The sequence below is a fragment of the Otolemur garnettii genome, unplaced genomic scaffold (genome assembly GCF_000181295.1).
Source record: "Otolemur garnettii isolate 467f Iridium unplaced genomic scaffold, OtoGar3 scaffold00159, whole genome shotgun sequence".
NCBI classification, from domain to species: Eukaryota; Metazoa; Chordata; class Mammalia; order Primates; family Galagidae; genus Otolemur; species Otolemur garnettii.
Window position 1 is genome coordinate 1443525 of NW_003852554.1, and position 13548 is coordinate 1457072.

Below are 13548 nucleotides of genomic sequence, written 5' to 3' on the forward strand. Positions count from 1 at the left end.
ATCGCCTGAGCTCATGAGTTCGAGGCCAGCCTCTACAATAGCCGGGTGTTGTGGCGAGTGCCTGTAGTCCCAGCTACTCAGGAGGCTGAGGCAAGAGAATCTCTGGACCCCAGGAGTCTGAGGTTGCTGTAAGCTATGACACCACAGCACTCTACTGGGGGCAACAAAGTGAGACTGTCTCAAAATAAATAAATAAATAAAAATTTGGGGAGTAGAGAATGTTGGGATTCTTTGATCTACTCTTAACTCTTCCTGTATAGCGGTTCTGGAAATTGGTAAGAAAGCACAAAGTAAACCTAGATTAGCGGATCCTGCTCAGCACCAGGATAACATTAACCTGCAGGTTCGTGTGACTGTCTTTTTAGATTCAGCTCATTACTTTCAGAAAGGTACATAGTTATACTTTCCCCTGGATTTTTAGAACAGTAATTGTGGCATTTATATACTCTTCATTTTGTTTATTTGTACAGGGCATTATGTGACACAAAGAACTGTGGGAGGCTTTCAAAGGATCAATTTGCCTTGGCTTTTCACTTAATCAATCAAAAGTTAATAAAGGGAATTGATCCTCCTCACATTCTTACTCCTGAGATGATTCCACCGTCAGACAGGGCCAGTTTACAAAAGGTAAGACAACTTAAAAGAAAAACTGAATTATTAATTTCAAAGACACAAGTGCTATGTCAAATTACAGATGATGTGAACAGATTAGTAGAGAAAATGTATCTGGATAAGAGCAGGGGAGTGTGCTGTTTGTGGTTTAGTTTGTGCCTATAAATACACTGGAGTGCCTTATGTAACATCCTTGGCCTGCAGTTTGTTTATCCCACCATTCAGTAAACATGACAATTGTATTTTCCAACCTTAAAATTTGAAAAAATATGTCCTTTTTCCTTTCTGGATTTGTGAATCAATTTTTATGAATAGATTACAAAATTTAAATGAAAGCTATAGGATTATTGTTCGGTTTGATGATTCACTCTTATAGAAAATAATACAAATTTGAAGACAAAATCTAGGAAATGGTGATTGCTAGGTATAAAGTTTACATCAAAAAAGCCTCTAAGAAAAAATGTTATGTTGAGGATAACTCTGTAGTTTTTGCCATAGAAACCCTTCATTTCTAAGTGTTAAGCTGAACTCCATCACATCCAAACAGTTAGAAGCACCTTTTAGCTCCTTTTGGTTTTGGATAGCAGTAGGAATTTTTCAGAACTACTTTGTTTTAGTCATGTTGTACTTTGATTTTTCTTATCTAAAAACCCTTCCTAGTACAGAAGTGCACACGAACTTTATGGGCACCTTATATAGTGCATTTACAATATCCAGACCTTTAATATACCTTATTTTTGAATTTCTTTGTGGAGATGGGGTCTTGCTACATTGCCTGGGCTGATCTCAAATTCTTGGCGTCAGGCTATCTTCCTGCTCTGGCCTCCCAAGCGTAAGCTACCGTGTCTAACCTGTTGTACCTTTCAAAGACTTACATACTGTATGATTATTTGCCTTTAAAAATAAATAAATGCCTTTTTGGTTTCCACAACAAAATAAGAAAAAGTAGCCGGGCATGGTGGTAAGCGCCTATAGTCCTAGCTGCTGGGGAGGCTGAGGTAGGAGGGTTACTTGAGCCCAGGGGTTGTTTAAGGTTGTGGTGAGCTATGCCACTGCAATCCAGCCTGGGTGACAGAGTGTAAACCTAGTCTCTAAAAATAAATAAATAAGAAATACTTTGTATTTTAAGTCTCTTGTGGCCTGTTAAGTAACTATTGTGATTCTTCACAGTTGTATATACGATAATAGGAGTTGTCAAATGGTTGGTGTGAGGAGAGTTCTCTTTAAATTATTAATAGAGTATTTTGGTTTTTCTTTAATTTTGTCATATAAGTTTTTTTAAAATCCCATTTTAACAAACCTAAAAGTTAAAATGGATTTTTTTCCCTAAGTAAACTAAGTGAAATTTATAGCCACCAGGTACAGGAGTTACTTATAGGACTTTTTATCGTTATTTTTAGTAAAATTATTATTTGGTTTTATGTTTTGTATGGGGTTATTTTTGAGGGAGGAGAGCATTTTGTGAATTTTTTGAGATTCCTTGTGATATATGACATAAGTTCTGTAAGTTGTGGAGAAGTTGTGAAGTGGTGCCACTCAGAAAGAAAGATTGCAGAATTCATGTTTTTACCTTTTCCTTCACAACTATACAATTTATGGTTATATCTCACGTCTCAGTTATGGAATACTGTGCTGTTTCTTTCTTTCACCTATGCAATTTTATTTTTTCTTGCCTTCTTCTTATATAACCTGCTCAGTCTTCTACCAACACAAATTACAGATATGACACATTTCTGAAGTAAATTATGTTTATTTAAGTACCTAAGATATTAGTAATTCCATCTGTTATACAGAATTTTTAATTTAGTAGATTTGTGTGCAGTTCATTCACTAAAGCTTGGAAGGCTGACGATTAACTTCACAAACTTGTGTTAGAAAAAGTGCAGCATACCTCATTACTGGATATCACTGTGGTCACCTGTGAAGTGCTTCCCTTGGAAAGCTGTGCACCCATGCCAGGCTTAGTTAATTCTTTTCTTTCTTTTTTTTTTTGAGACTGAGCCTTACTTTGTCACCCTGTAGAATGCTATGGCGTTGTAGCTCAGAACAACCTCAAACTCCTGGACTCAAATGATCCTTCTTGCCTTAGCCTCTCAAGTAGCTGGGATTACTGGCACTTGCCACAACACCCAACTGTTTTTCTTTTCTTCTTATTTTACTTTTTTAGACACAGGGTCTCGCTCTTGGTCAGGCTGGTGTCCAACTCCTGAGCTCAGGCAGTCTATCCGCCTTGGCCTCCCAGATGCTGGGATTCCAGGCGTGAGCCACCATGCGTAGCTTTTAGTCCATTCTTCAGTGTCATTTTGGAACTCTCTTTCTGGAATGATCATCAGAGCTGTCATTGAATGGCACTCAAAAATACAGAACAATAATGAATGCCACTCGGCAAGACATTGCCACACACCGACACAAACACAGCTAGGACACGCTGACATTCCAAGGTTATGAAGCCTTGTTTGTACAGAGCTGCCAACATAATGGTGGCAAGTTCATGAACTTACTTGTCAGATGACAGCTCTCACAATCATTCCAGAAGGAGTTCCAAAATTGCTCTGATGGCTGGAGTAGGCACTGGGGTGGGTGCATAGCTTCTCAAGGGGAGTACTTTGAAGGTGACCATAGTGATATTCAGCAATGAGATATGTAGCATAAGTTCATGAACTTAATTGTCAGGCCTCACAGACACCTTTGCTTGTGTCAGATATCAGCATTATGCATTGAAATGGGATTTTATCACTGTTGTCTTATCTATTAACCAAAAATTTTAACCTTAAAAATTAAAATTTGCATTATCTTTCAAATAATCTCCTTTGTTTTTATAACGTAAATTTTTCAGTCCTGCATCTTTTGCAGCTTTGACTAATCCTTTTTGAATGTTGCTTTCCTCTCTGTGTTTTTTCTAGTTTGGACTATTTTTTCCATTCTGCTGCACTCTGCTTTTCGCCTTTCTTGTACTGTCAGTTTCTTAACTCTACTCTCTCTCAAGGTTAGAGCTTTATTTTATGCCTTTTTTTAGCTTAATAGTTTTTGGTTTATAAGATGCGTTTTGAAGTTAGAGGGTTTTTTTATTCAGCAAAGTTGATGCAGAGGAAATACCTAAGCAGCCTGCTTTTGTCACATGTCACTTGGTCCTTGTGTGCATTTTAGCCTGCCTTCCCTGGCCTCTCTGATCCACTCCAAATAACCAAAGTGGAATTTTTATGTAATGCACAGAATAGGGTAAGAGAAAATATTTTGAAAGAAGGGGAGATGTTACATTTTTCTTTGTATGCCCTTCATATATTTCATGTAATATGAGCTGTACTATTTCCATGCTTCCTCATTGCATGCCATTTTGGGGTTATCTGGGGTATCATCTTCTAACTTGTTCGAGGTTAAATAATTTGTCTCACTGTCTTCTTATTTGATATTTTTAATGGCAAAAACTATCAAATGTGAATAATTTTTTAAAATTAGAATGATAAAAGAGATGTGAAAACCATGGGTTTCTTGGTATACTTGCACCTCTGAAAGCAAATTTCTCAGTAGCATTTATGTAATATAAGTTATTCTTGGTGATGAAAGTGAGACCAGTGTTAATTTTTCATTTTGTTCACCTGTTGAGCTGTCTGGCCAGGCTTAGCTCATAGATCAAATTTAGACAAAGTTAAAATTCTAGTAAATAACTGTCACATGCAGAAATTCACGTTAAATTTTCTAAATTAATTTAGCATTGATAGGAGTCTGTATCAGTCAGTGGACCATAGTACTTGTAAAGCAATTGAGGTATATTTGACAAATATCTGTAATTAATACAAAATTCAGATTAGCATTAATCGAATCCTCATAGTTAAGTTTTGGTATTGATAGTCAACACAAAACATCTAAGTCTTTAAAGTAAAGTGTGGAAAAAGGAAGTATAGAAGAAATTACTTGATAAATGTTATTGATATACCTGTTTATCAAATTTACTTTTAGGGTAATAGTTTCATTTACTTGTTTTCTCAGCTCTAAAATGGGGTTAATAATAATATCTGCCTTACCCACATCCACTTTTCAGATTAGTTTTGAGAATTAACCAATGGATTTGAAAGTGCTTAGTGAATTGTAAACATGTATACAAATATTAGGAGATGGGATATTGTGAGTTTTTAGGTTCTTCTGTTAGTGATAAACATTAATTTTATAACAACATGGGTATTTATTTATTTATTTTTTTAGAGACAGAGTCTTACTTTATCACCCTCGGTAGAGTGCTGTGGTGTCACATTCACAGCAACCTCCAACTCCTGGGCTTAGGTGATTCTCTTGCCTCAGCCTCCCAAGTAGCTGGGACTATAGGCACCCACCACAATGCCTGGCTATTCTTTTGTTGCAGTTTGACTGGGGCTGGGTTTGAACCCACCACTCTCGATATGGCACCCTATTCACTGAGCCACAGGCGCTGCCCAACAACATAAGTATTAATACACATACTAAGTTATATATTCTAACAATAAGGACATTAATATATCTTTATATGTTCAGGCCTCACTTTTAACATTTCCCAGTCATGATTCTGTTATTTGCAAATGTGGTTTTAGCATTGGTTATAGGTCAAGTATTTGAAGGAGCAGTTATCTTTTTTGCATTTAGTTCAGCCAGAGATACATGAGGCATCGACGATAGTCACAAAAGAGATTGAACCAAGGCAGAAGCAACTCATTGGGAAGCCTCATCTTTTTTTGTTTGTTTTTGAGAAAGAGTCTCACTTTGTCACCCTGAATAGATTGCAGTGGAGTCACTGCTCAAAGCAACCTCAAACTCTTGGATTCAAGCCGTTCTCTTACCTCAGCCTCCCAAGTAGCTGGGACTACAGGCACCCACCACAAAACCCGTTTATTTATTTATTTTTTTTAAGAGATGGGTCTTGTTCTTGTTCAGGCTGTTCTCCTGAGCTAGAGCAATCTGCCTGCTTCAGCCTCCCAAGAGTTTCTAGGTTTACAGGTGGGTGCAGCCTGAAGGCCACATCTTTTAAGAGCATATTCACTTGAGGTGGTTATCATAACAATAACTTACATTTATAAAATATCATAAAGCTTGTAGAGTGACTTCACATAGTATTATCTCATTTCATTTATAAAGTGGGCAAGGCAGAGATTATTTCCCTATTTCACAGGAGGTGGAGGTCATACAGCTTCTAAAATAGCAGGGCCTAGAATAAACTCAACTAGAATTTCTAACTGCAAGGTACCATTCTGAGGCCAATTTTGGTACCTTAATTATTGAAAGGTAATCATATGTAAAGAATGTCTTAAAGAAGACAGTTTTATATATTAACATTTATTATAGAATATGTCCGAGCAGTTGGCTTTAGAGTAGACACTAAAAATATTTAACAAAAGTAAATATTTGTTAAGTGAATAAAATTACCCTCCATTATAATTCTGAAATGCAACAAAAATTGGTGTATTTACTCTGCGCCACAGTGATACAAATGCCAATAAATCACCATCCGTTTGCCCAAGAAATTTATACATCAGTGGAGGAATTAGTTTATATATCTGATACTTGTTTTACTGAAAGTTTCTGAACAGGCCAGGATCAAGTGACAAAGACATGGGGACCAGATGTGGGGATGGGGTGCATATTAAAGAATAACAACTTTTAGATAATTCAAGGAAAATGTCTTGGTATATAACTAAGTATATAATTATAATTATACTTGATACAGTTTTCTTAATTAAAAGCATCAGTATGGTAAACTATGCAATACCTTGTATTTATGTTGGGGTTTAACATTTTTAATGTTATGCTATATATTACATAATTTTATAGTAATAATGTATAATTATGAACTTTTTATTTTTAGAACATCGTAGGATCAAGTCCTGTTGCAGATTTCTCTGCTATTAAGGAGCTAGATACCCTTAACAATGAGATAGTTGATTTACAGAGGTATGTAAAGTGAAATAAAGCCTCATACACATACATACATTCATCCTTCTGTTTATAATGTATATTTTGGTAAATGCTACTTTATTTGGTTAAGTATGGTAGTTCTATTTGAATGGAGTCATTGTATTTGATTCCATCAAGTATAGGGCAACCTTTAATTACAGGATGTGCTATTTTCTTCTGTACCATTGAAAAAAGAAAAATCATTGTCAAGTAATCACTGACATGCCATTAACTATAAGGTACTGTTTGATTTCAGATTGTGAAATATGTGAAAAAAAATGTGTATCTTACTATGAATGAAAAGTAGTTTTTCTCCAACCTTAGATATTTATGTATATTTATTTTTGAGACAAAGTCTCACTATGTTGCTCTCAGTAGGATGCCATGGCATCACAGCTCACGGCAACCTCCAACTCTTGGGCTTAAGCGATTCTCTTGCGTCAGCCTCCCAAGTAGCTGGGACTACAGGCGCCTGCCACAACACCCCAGCTATCTTTTATTGTAGTTGTCATTGTTGTTTAGCTGGCCCAGGCTGGGTTCAAACCCACCAGCTTGGGTGTATGTGGCCAGCACCCTATCCCCTGAGCTACGGGCAGTGCCCATCAACCTTAGATGTTTAGATAACATAGTAGGGAAACATTTTTATACAACGCATTTGACAGAAGGATTATTAAATGCAGACATGCAAGAGCTTTCATAATGTATTTGATCAGCAGAAAAACCTTGTCAGTTGAGATAGATGGTGGTGTTCCTATTTTACAGGTAAGGAAGGTAAAGCATTTGAGGATGATTTTGCCCAAAGACATACTTGATAGCTATAGGGTCAACACCTGATCTCAGGACTGCTTGATTCTAAGTTGAATCTTCTTTCTTATATGTAAATACTGTATAGAACAGACTCAAATACAATTAGATTTGAATCTGAGTACAGCAGGGATTATTGATATTTCCTGAATTCCCTGCTCACTATAAACTTTATGGCCACACTGATTGTAAAAATAACTTTCTTTAAATTGCTTTTTAAGTTGTGAGATCATTTTTCCATCTACAGAACCATAATTTAAATACTACTTGGTATTAATACCACCTCTTGCCCACCACCAAAACTTTTTTTTTTTTTGAAGCAGGGTCTCACTGTTGCCCAGGGCAGAGTTCAGTGGCATCATCATAGCTCACTGCAATTTCAGACTCCTGTACTAAGTGACCCTTCTGCCTTAGCCTCCTGGGTAGCTGGGGTTTTTACAAGTGTGTGCCGCCATAGCTCGCTAATTTTTTAATTTTTGTAGAGACAGGTTCTCTCTGTGTTGCTCAACCTGATTTTGAACTCCTGGCTTCAAGCAATCCTCCTGCCTCAAGTTTCCCAAAGGTGTAGGATTACAGGCATGAGCCACTCTGTGCCTGCTGCCCGTCCCCATCTAACCTTCACAACACTTTTAGGCACAGAATAGGTGATTTATTTTCTTGATGGTATTGAGGCATAAAGAGATTAAATGACTTATCTGGCTTATGTGACAAGAACTTGGCAATGGTCTTACCTCAACTGTGAGACTACATTGAGATTGCTATTCAGAAACTTAGTTGTTGATTTTTTTTTTTTTTTGAGACTGAGTTTCATTATGCCACCCTTGATAAAGTATTATGATGTCAGAGCTCACAGCAACCTCCAACTCTTGGGCTTAAGCGATTCTGTTGCCTCAGCCTCCCAAGTAGCTGGGACTATAGGCGCCCACCACAATGCCTGGCTGTTTTTTTGTTGCAGTTGTTCTTATTATTTAGCTGGTCTGGTCTGGGTTCAAACCTGCCAGCCTTGGTGTATGTGGCCGACACCGTAACCATTGTGCTATGGGCGCCGAGCCTAGTTGTTAAGATTTTAAGAAAGAACTCAACTCAAACTAACTTAAGTGAGAGTAAATTTATTGACTTGTGAAATTAAAACATTTTAGAGATAGGGATGACTTAAAGCATAGCTTTAAGAAGTGATATAATCAACATTTCTCTTGCTCACTCCATTTTTTGTTTCTATTTCCACTGGCTTGATTCCATTGTGCAATAGCACATCTAGCTTTATGTACCTACAATTTCAAGTTTGGTGGACAGTGCCTCTTTTGGCAGTCCTGGGAAAATCCTGAGATTCAGTCTCATTGGACCAGGCCCACCTCTGAATCATTCAGTGGCCAAGGATGCAAAGGTTATTGATTTGTCATCAACACTGTCCTGGGAGTGAGGTTAGCAGTAGTTTACTTCCAAGACTGCTTAGAAGAGGGAGTATCCCTGAATGAAAATTGGAAGGTATTGCAAGGAAGAATGAATTCTGGGAGGAAATGTCTACTGCAGGCAATATAGCTTTTAAATTATAGTAATTTTGGTGATCATCCATAGTATTGTCTACCTCTTGTAATAGTAAGATTTGATATTCTGTACATTTAGTCTGGGAAGGTTTTTAAATGTCGTTTATTTTTGAGCATATCTGCCTTATTGTAGATTCTACTAAATTCTTACTTTCTATTCAAAATTGGTCTTTTTGTATTCCATAAAACTCTAATATTGGAATCCTAGGGAGAAAAGCCAAAGAAAACATCCTTGAAGATTGTACAGACTAATTTCTTCCTACTCATGGGAAAAAAATTAAATCCAAAGTCACATATCAAGTCAGAAATGGTGTTGGCATCAACCCAGGTTTTAATAAGTTCTGCGTTCTTTCTGTAATACACTTCTGTCTCTCGTTAAAATTTTTAAAAGGCCAAGCTCCATGGCTCATGCCTGTAATCCTAGCACTCTGAGAGGCCAGGGCTAGAGGATTGCTTTCAGGAGTTCCAGACTTGCTTGAGCAAGAACAAGACTCCTGTCTCTAATAAAAATAGAAAAAATTAGCTGGGTATGGTGATGCATGTTGTAGTCCCAGCTGCTTGAGAGGCTGAGGCAGGAGGAGCATTCAAATCCAGGCATTGGAGGTTGCTGTGAGCTAGGCTGATGCCACAGCAGTCTAGACTGGGAAACAGGTTGAGGTTCTGTTCTCCACTCCTCTAAAAAAAAAAAAAATTGAAATTTTTTGCTTTATTTCAAAGTAGGAGAAAGAAACATTGATTACTGACTCTATAATGGTATTTAGACTTTTCAAATGGTCCGTAAACATTTTTGCTTGCCTTATACTTTATGTATAAAAATGTTATAGTAGCTAGGTTTGCAAATACTTGTCTTCTTAGCAGTACTTGTTTAATATTTAAAATGTTTCTACAATGAGTTTTAATAGGAATTAGAGCATCATAGATAGAATGCTCTTGCCATCATAAACATTTGTAATATTTATTCCATTTTGATCAACTAAGATTTTGATAACTTTTAGAAACCATAATGTTAAGTTGTAACAGTAGCTATCTTCTATAGTGAATGACAGCTACCAACATAAAAAGAATTTCATGTAACATTTCGTGGCTGTTTCATTAATAAAAGAGTTTCAAAATTTTGCTTTTAGATTTTAGTGACATTTTATAAATGTGTAATACATTTATACATGATTTGACATTTGTGAAAATATTTTCCTAGGCTTTTATTTTAGGTGAGATCTACAGTGTAGGCAAACTTCCATCATCTGCCAACTCCACTAACGTAATGAAACTCATCTGCTCATGCTAGAATTATGGTGGTTAAAATTTGCTTTTGTAAGTGGTTGCATTTGGTCACTGTCACCAAGTCTTCAAGAGATTACACTGTAGGTGTTGGTTTTTATAATGTAAATGACAGTTTTTCTGTGCAAAGTTACTATAATTCAAATCTTTCTTTTGTTAATATATCAGTATGTGACAAGTATGTTTATAAAACAGGAAAAAAGAATTTAAACAGATTTTGTTTGTGGCTTTTACTGAATTGTTATCTGGATAAATTAACTTTCTTCTTTTTTGGTTTTGAGGTGAAGATAATTTTAGTCTGGGGATCAAACATAAATAGCATACATATGGAACTGTAATGAGTGTCATGAATGTGATGCTTTACATTATTTTTTCTCTCTTAATGATTATAATATATATTTGTTGTAAAAATTTGGGAAATACAGAAATACATAATGAAAAAAGAATGTTTCTTAGTAAAAGATAAAAGATTTATACAATCTGAAGAGAAACCGGAGTATGAGAATATGTTTCCTAGAATAACATTTTGTTTTCAGCATTGCAAACCAATGGAAACATTGAAAGTTATATAAACATGAGAGTTGAGTAAAGAATGTTCTTTGCTATTGGTCAGAAAATGAGATGCTGTTGTTGTCACTGTTTCCTTACTTTCTTTTTTTTTTTTGGAGACAGAATCTCCCTGAATAGCTAGCTGTAGGTATGCTCACCACCATGCCTGGCTAACTTGTTCTTTTTTTGGCAGAGACAGAGGTCTTGCTCTTGCTCAGGTTGGTCCAACTCCAGAGCTCAAGTCAACCTCCTGCCTCACCTCCCAAAGTGCAAGGATTATAGGCATGAGCTACCATGCCCAGCCGTTTTCATCTTTAGTTTGCTAACTTGTTTCTAGTGGAAAATATAAGGCATGATGATCTTGAGGCCTTTTGAAATTTTCTTTTAATTTTTTATATGATTCCTTCAATATTTGGTATTAGTGATTTAATTATGTCAATTAGATAACATTGGTGGGATTTTTTTAACTTAAAGAAGGAAAAGCAATATAGGTAGTCATAATAAAATACTCATCTAATACCTGTATATCTTGCTTGAGCTCAAGACCTATATTTTTAATTGCCTGTAGTGTTTTCATTATGATTTCATAATCCTCCCCTGACCTCTGTCCTTTATCTCGCTTTCTTAGGTAGAAACTTGAGATTTTTCTTTCTCTTTATTCTTCTGTCTGTGAAATGTCTCTTGAATGCATTCCTGCCTTCCCATCTTTGTTATCTAATTAACTTTCTCATTCTTCAAATAACCTTACACATCATTTCTTTTTTGCCTAAAGCCTTTCCCAGCCTTATCTCAGAAACCCATACTCAAGTCTTACTTAAGAGCCTATCTTACATAGTCTTAATATTTATAACTGTCACTGTACTTATAGTACTTTATTAAAATTGGGTTTTTTTTTTGATCTCCCACTAGATTATGTGCTGCTTAAGTGTGCTGCTTGCTGGTTTACTGTTTTATTAGTAGTGTTTAGCTTATAACAGATGAGAAAAAATGTTATACTATGTTGTTGAAATTGATCTTCTCCATTCTACTGGTTTTTCTTTTTTTTTTGAGGCAGAGTCTCACCTTGTCACCCTGAGTATTGTGGTATCATCATAGCTTACAGCAACCTTAAACTCTTGGGCTCAAGAGATCCTCTTGCCTCAGCCTTCCAAGTAGCTGAGACTATAGGCGCTTGGCTAATTCTTTTTTCTTTAATTTTTTTCTTTTCTTTTCTTTCATTTTTTTTTTGTTTGTTTTGAGACAGTCTCACTATGTCTCCCTGGGTAGAGTGCTGTGGCGTCACAGCTGACATCAACCTCAAAGTCTTGGGCTTACATGATTCTCTTGGTTCAGCCTCCCAAGCTGGGACTACAGGTACTCGCCACAACTCCCATCCATTTTTTGGTTGTAGTTCTCATTGTTCTTTGGCAGGCCTGGGCTAGATTTGAACCCGCCAGCTCCAGTGTACATGGCTGGCGCCCTAGCTGCTGAGCTACAGGTGCGAGCCTGTTATATTTTTTTTAATAGAGATGGGATCCCACTCTTGCTCAGCCTTGTCCCAAATCTTGAGCTCAGGCAGTCCACCTGCCTCAGCCTCCCAGAGTGCTAGGATTACATGCCTGAGCCCACTGCACTCGGTGCCATTCTTCTGTTTCTTAGTTTTAGCCTTTGTTTTTTGTCTGAATCATGGTTGTAATCTCTTCTTTGGCCCCCGGCTTTAAGCCTTTATTTCCTTTCTTTGGATTATCCTATTTTCAAGTGATATATAAAATAAAACTCAACTCCCTCAGCGACTCCATATCTCTAACTGGATCCAGTTCATTTCTGAGCATGGCTTAAAGGCTCTTCCTTCTTGATGTGCTATTGGCATCCTGACCATTCTTCTGCCTTAGCCATTTCTCATACTGTGGTAGAATCATCCTCCCCTATGTTACTGTAAATCTTTTTTATTTTTTGTACCATATATCTTAGAGCAATCGGTGTGTTTGCCCTTTGTACTCCAAGTGACTGGCGGGTGCTCTAACCTACTATCTCAGCGGCATCCCTTCTCTCTATCCATGTGGTGTGTGGGCTCGTTCTCACTTTATCATGGCCACCACTTTTGTTCTCCTGTACCTCTGATGCTGTTTTCCTTTGGCGCATACGTTTTACGTTGTAAACTTTTACTTGTGCTTTAAGACCCAGCTTAAATAGCATCTCTCCTGTCAAGCTTTCCCTGAAATCTTTAGGGATTTCAAATTGCTAGTTTCAAAAAACTTTTTTTTTCCTATAGTATTTGCCATGGTTTATTGTAGTAATTTGTATTTCATTTTTGGTAAATTTTGAACCCCTTAAGGGCAAGAGGTATGTCTTATTCTTTTGGACAGGTCTGGAAATTTAACACACAGAATCAGCATAGGATGGTCAGTCGATTGAATCAAAGCATGTTATAAACATTAGAATATTGCCCACAGTTAATTCCTGCAATGTTTATGGCAGAACAGAAGCCATGTTATATGTTGAAATAAGGGAAAAGATCTTTTGAATAATAGTTTATTTTGAAGACTATAGGAAAGGATTTTACATACAAAGGAATTTTTAATCCTCACAGGACAGTAAGGTTAGTGGCCTGATTTTTCAAATTCTGCACACCTGTCCTTTTCCCCCAGTTTCTAAAATTGTGACAAAAAATCTACATACCATAAAATTTATTATCTTAACCATTTTATTTTTAATTTCAAAATATTAATCAAGGAGGTATAGGTGTAGGTATTTTTATTACATCTTATATAATGCTTAAGTCAAGGCTTTTAGTGTGCCCGTCACCAGAATAGTGTTCATTGTACCCAATAGGTAAGCTTCTTGACCTTTTTTTTTTTTTTTT

At 36.5% G+C, this 13548-nt stretch overlaps 1 protein-coding gene across 1 annotated transcript in view; it reads left to right on the forward strand.

The window, feature by feature from the left end:
- Nucleotides 1-13548, forward strand: part of EPS15 (epidermal growth factor receptor pathway substrate 15) — a 166378-nt gene that overhangs the window by 79116 nt on the left and 73714 nt on the right. The window contains exons 11-12 of the mRNA XM_012811472.2: nt 471-627; nt 6443-6528. Coding sequence (XP_012666926.2) covers nt 471-627; nt 6443-6528 — 243 coding nt within the window. The remainder of the gene's footprint in view (nt 1-470; nt 628-6442; nt 6529-13548) is intronic.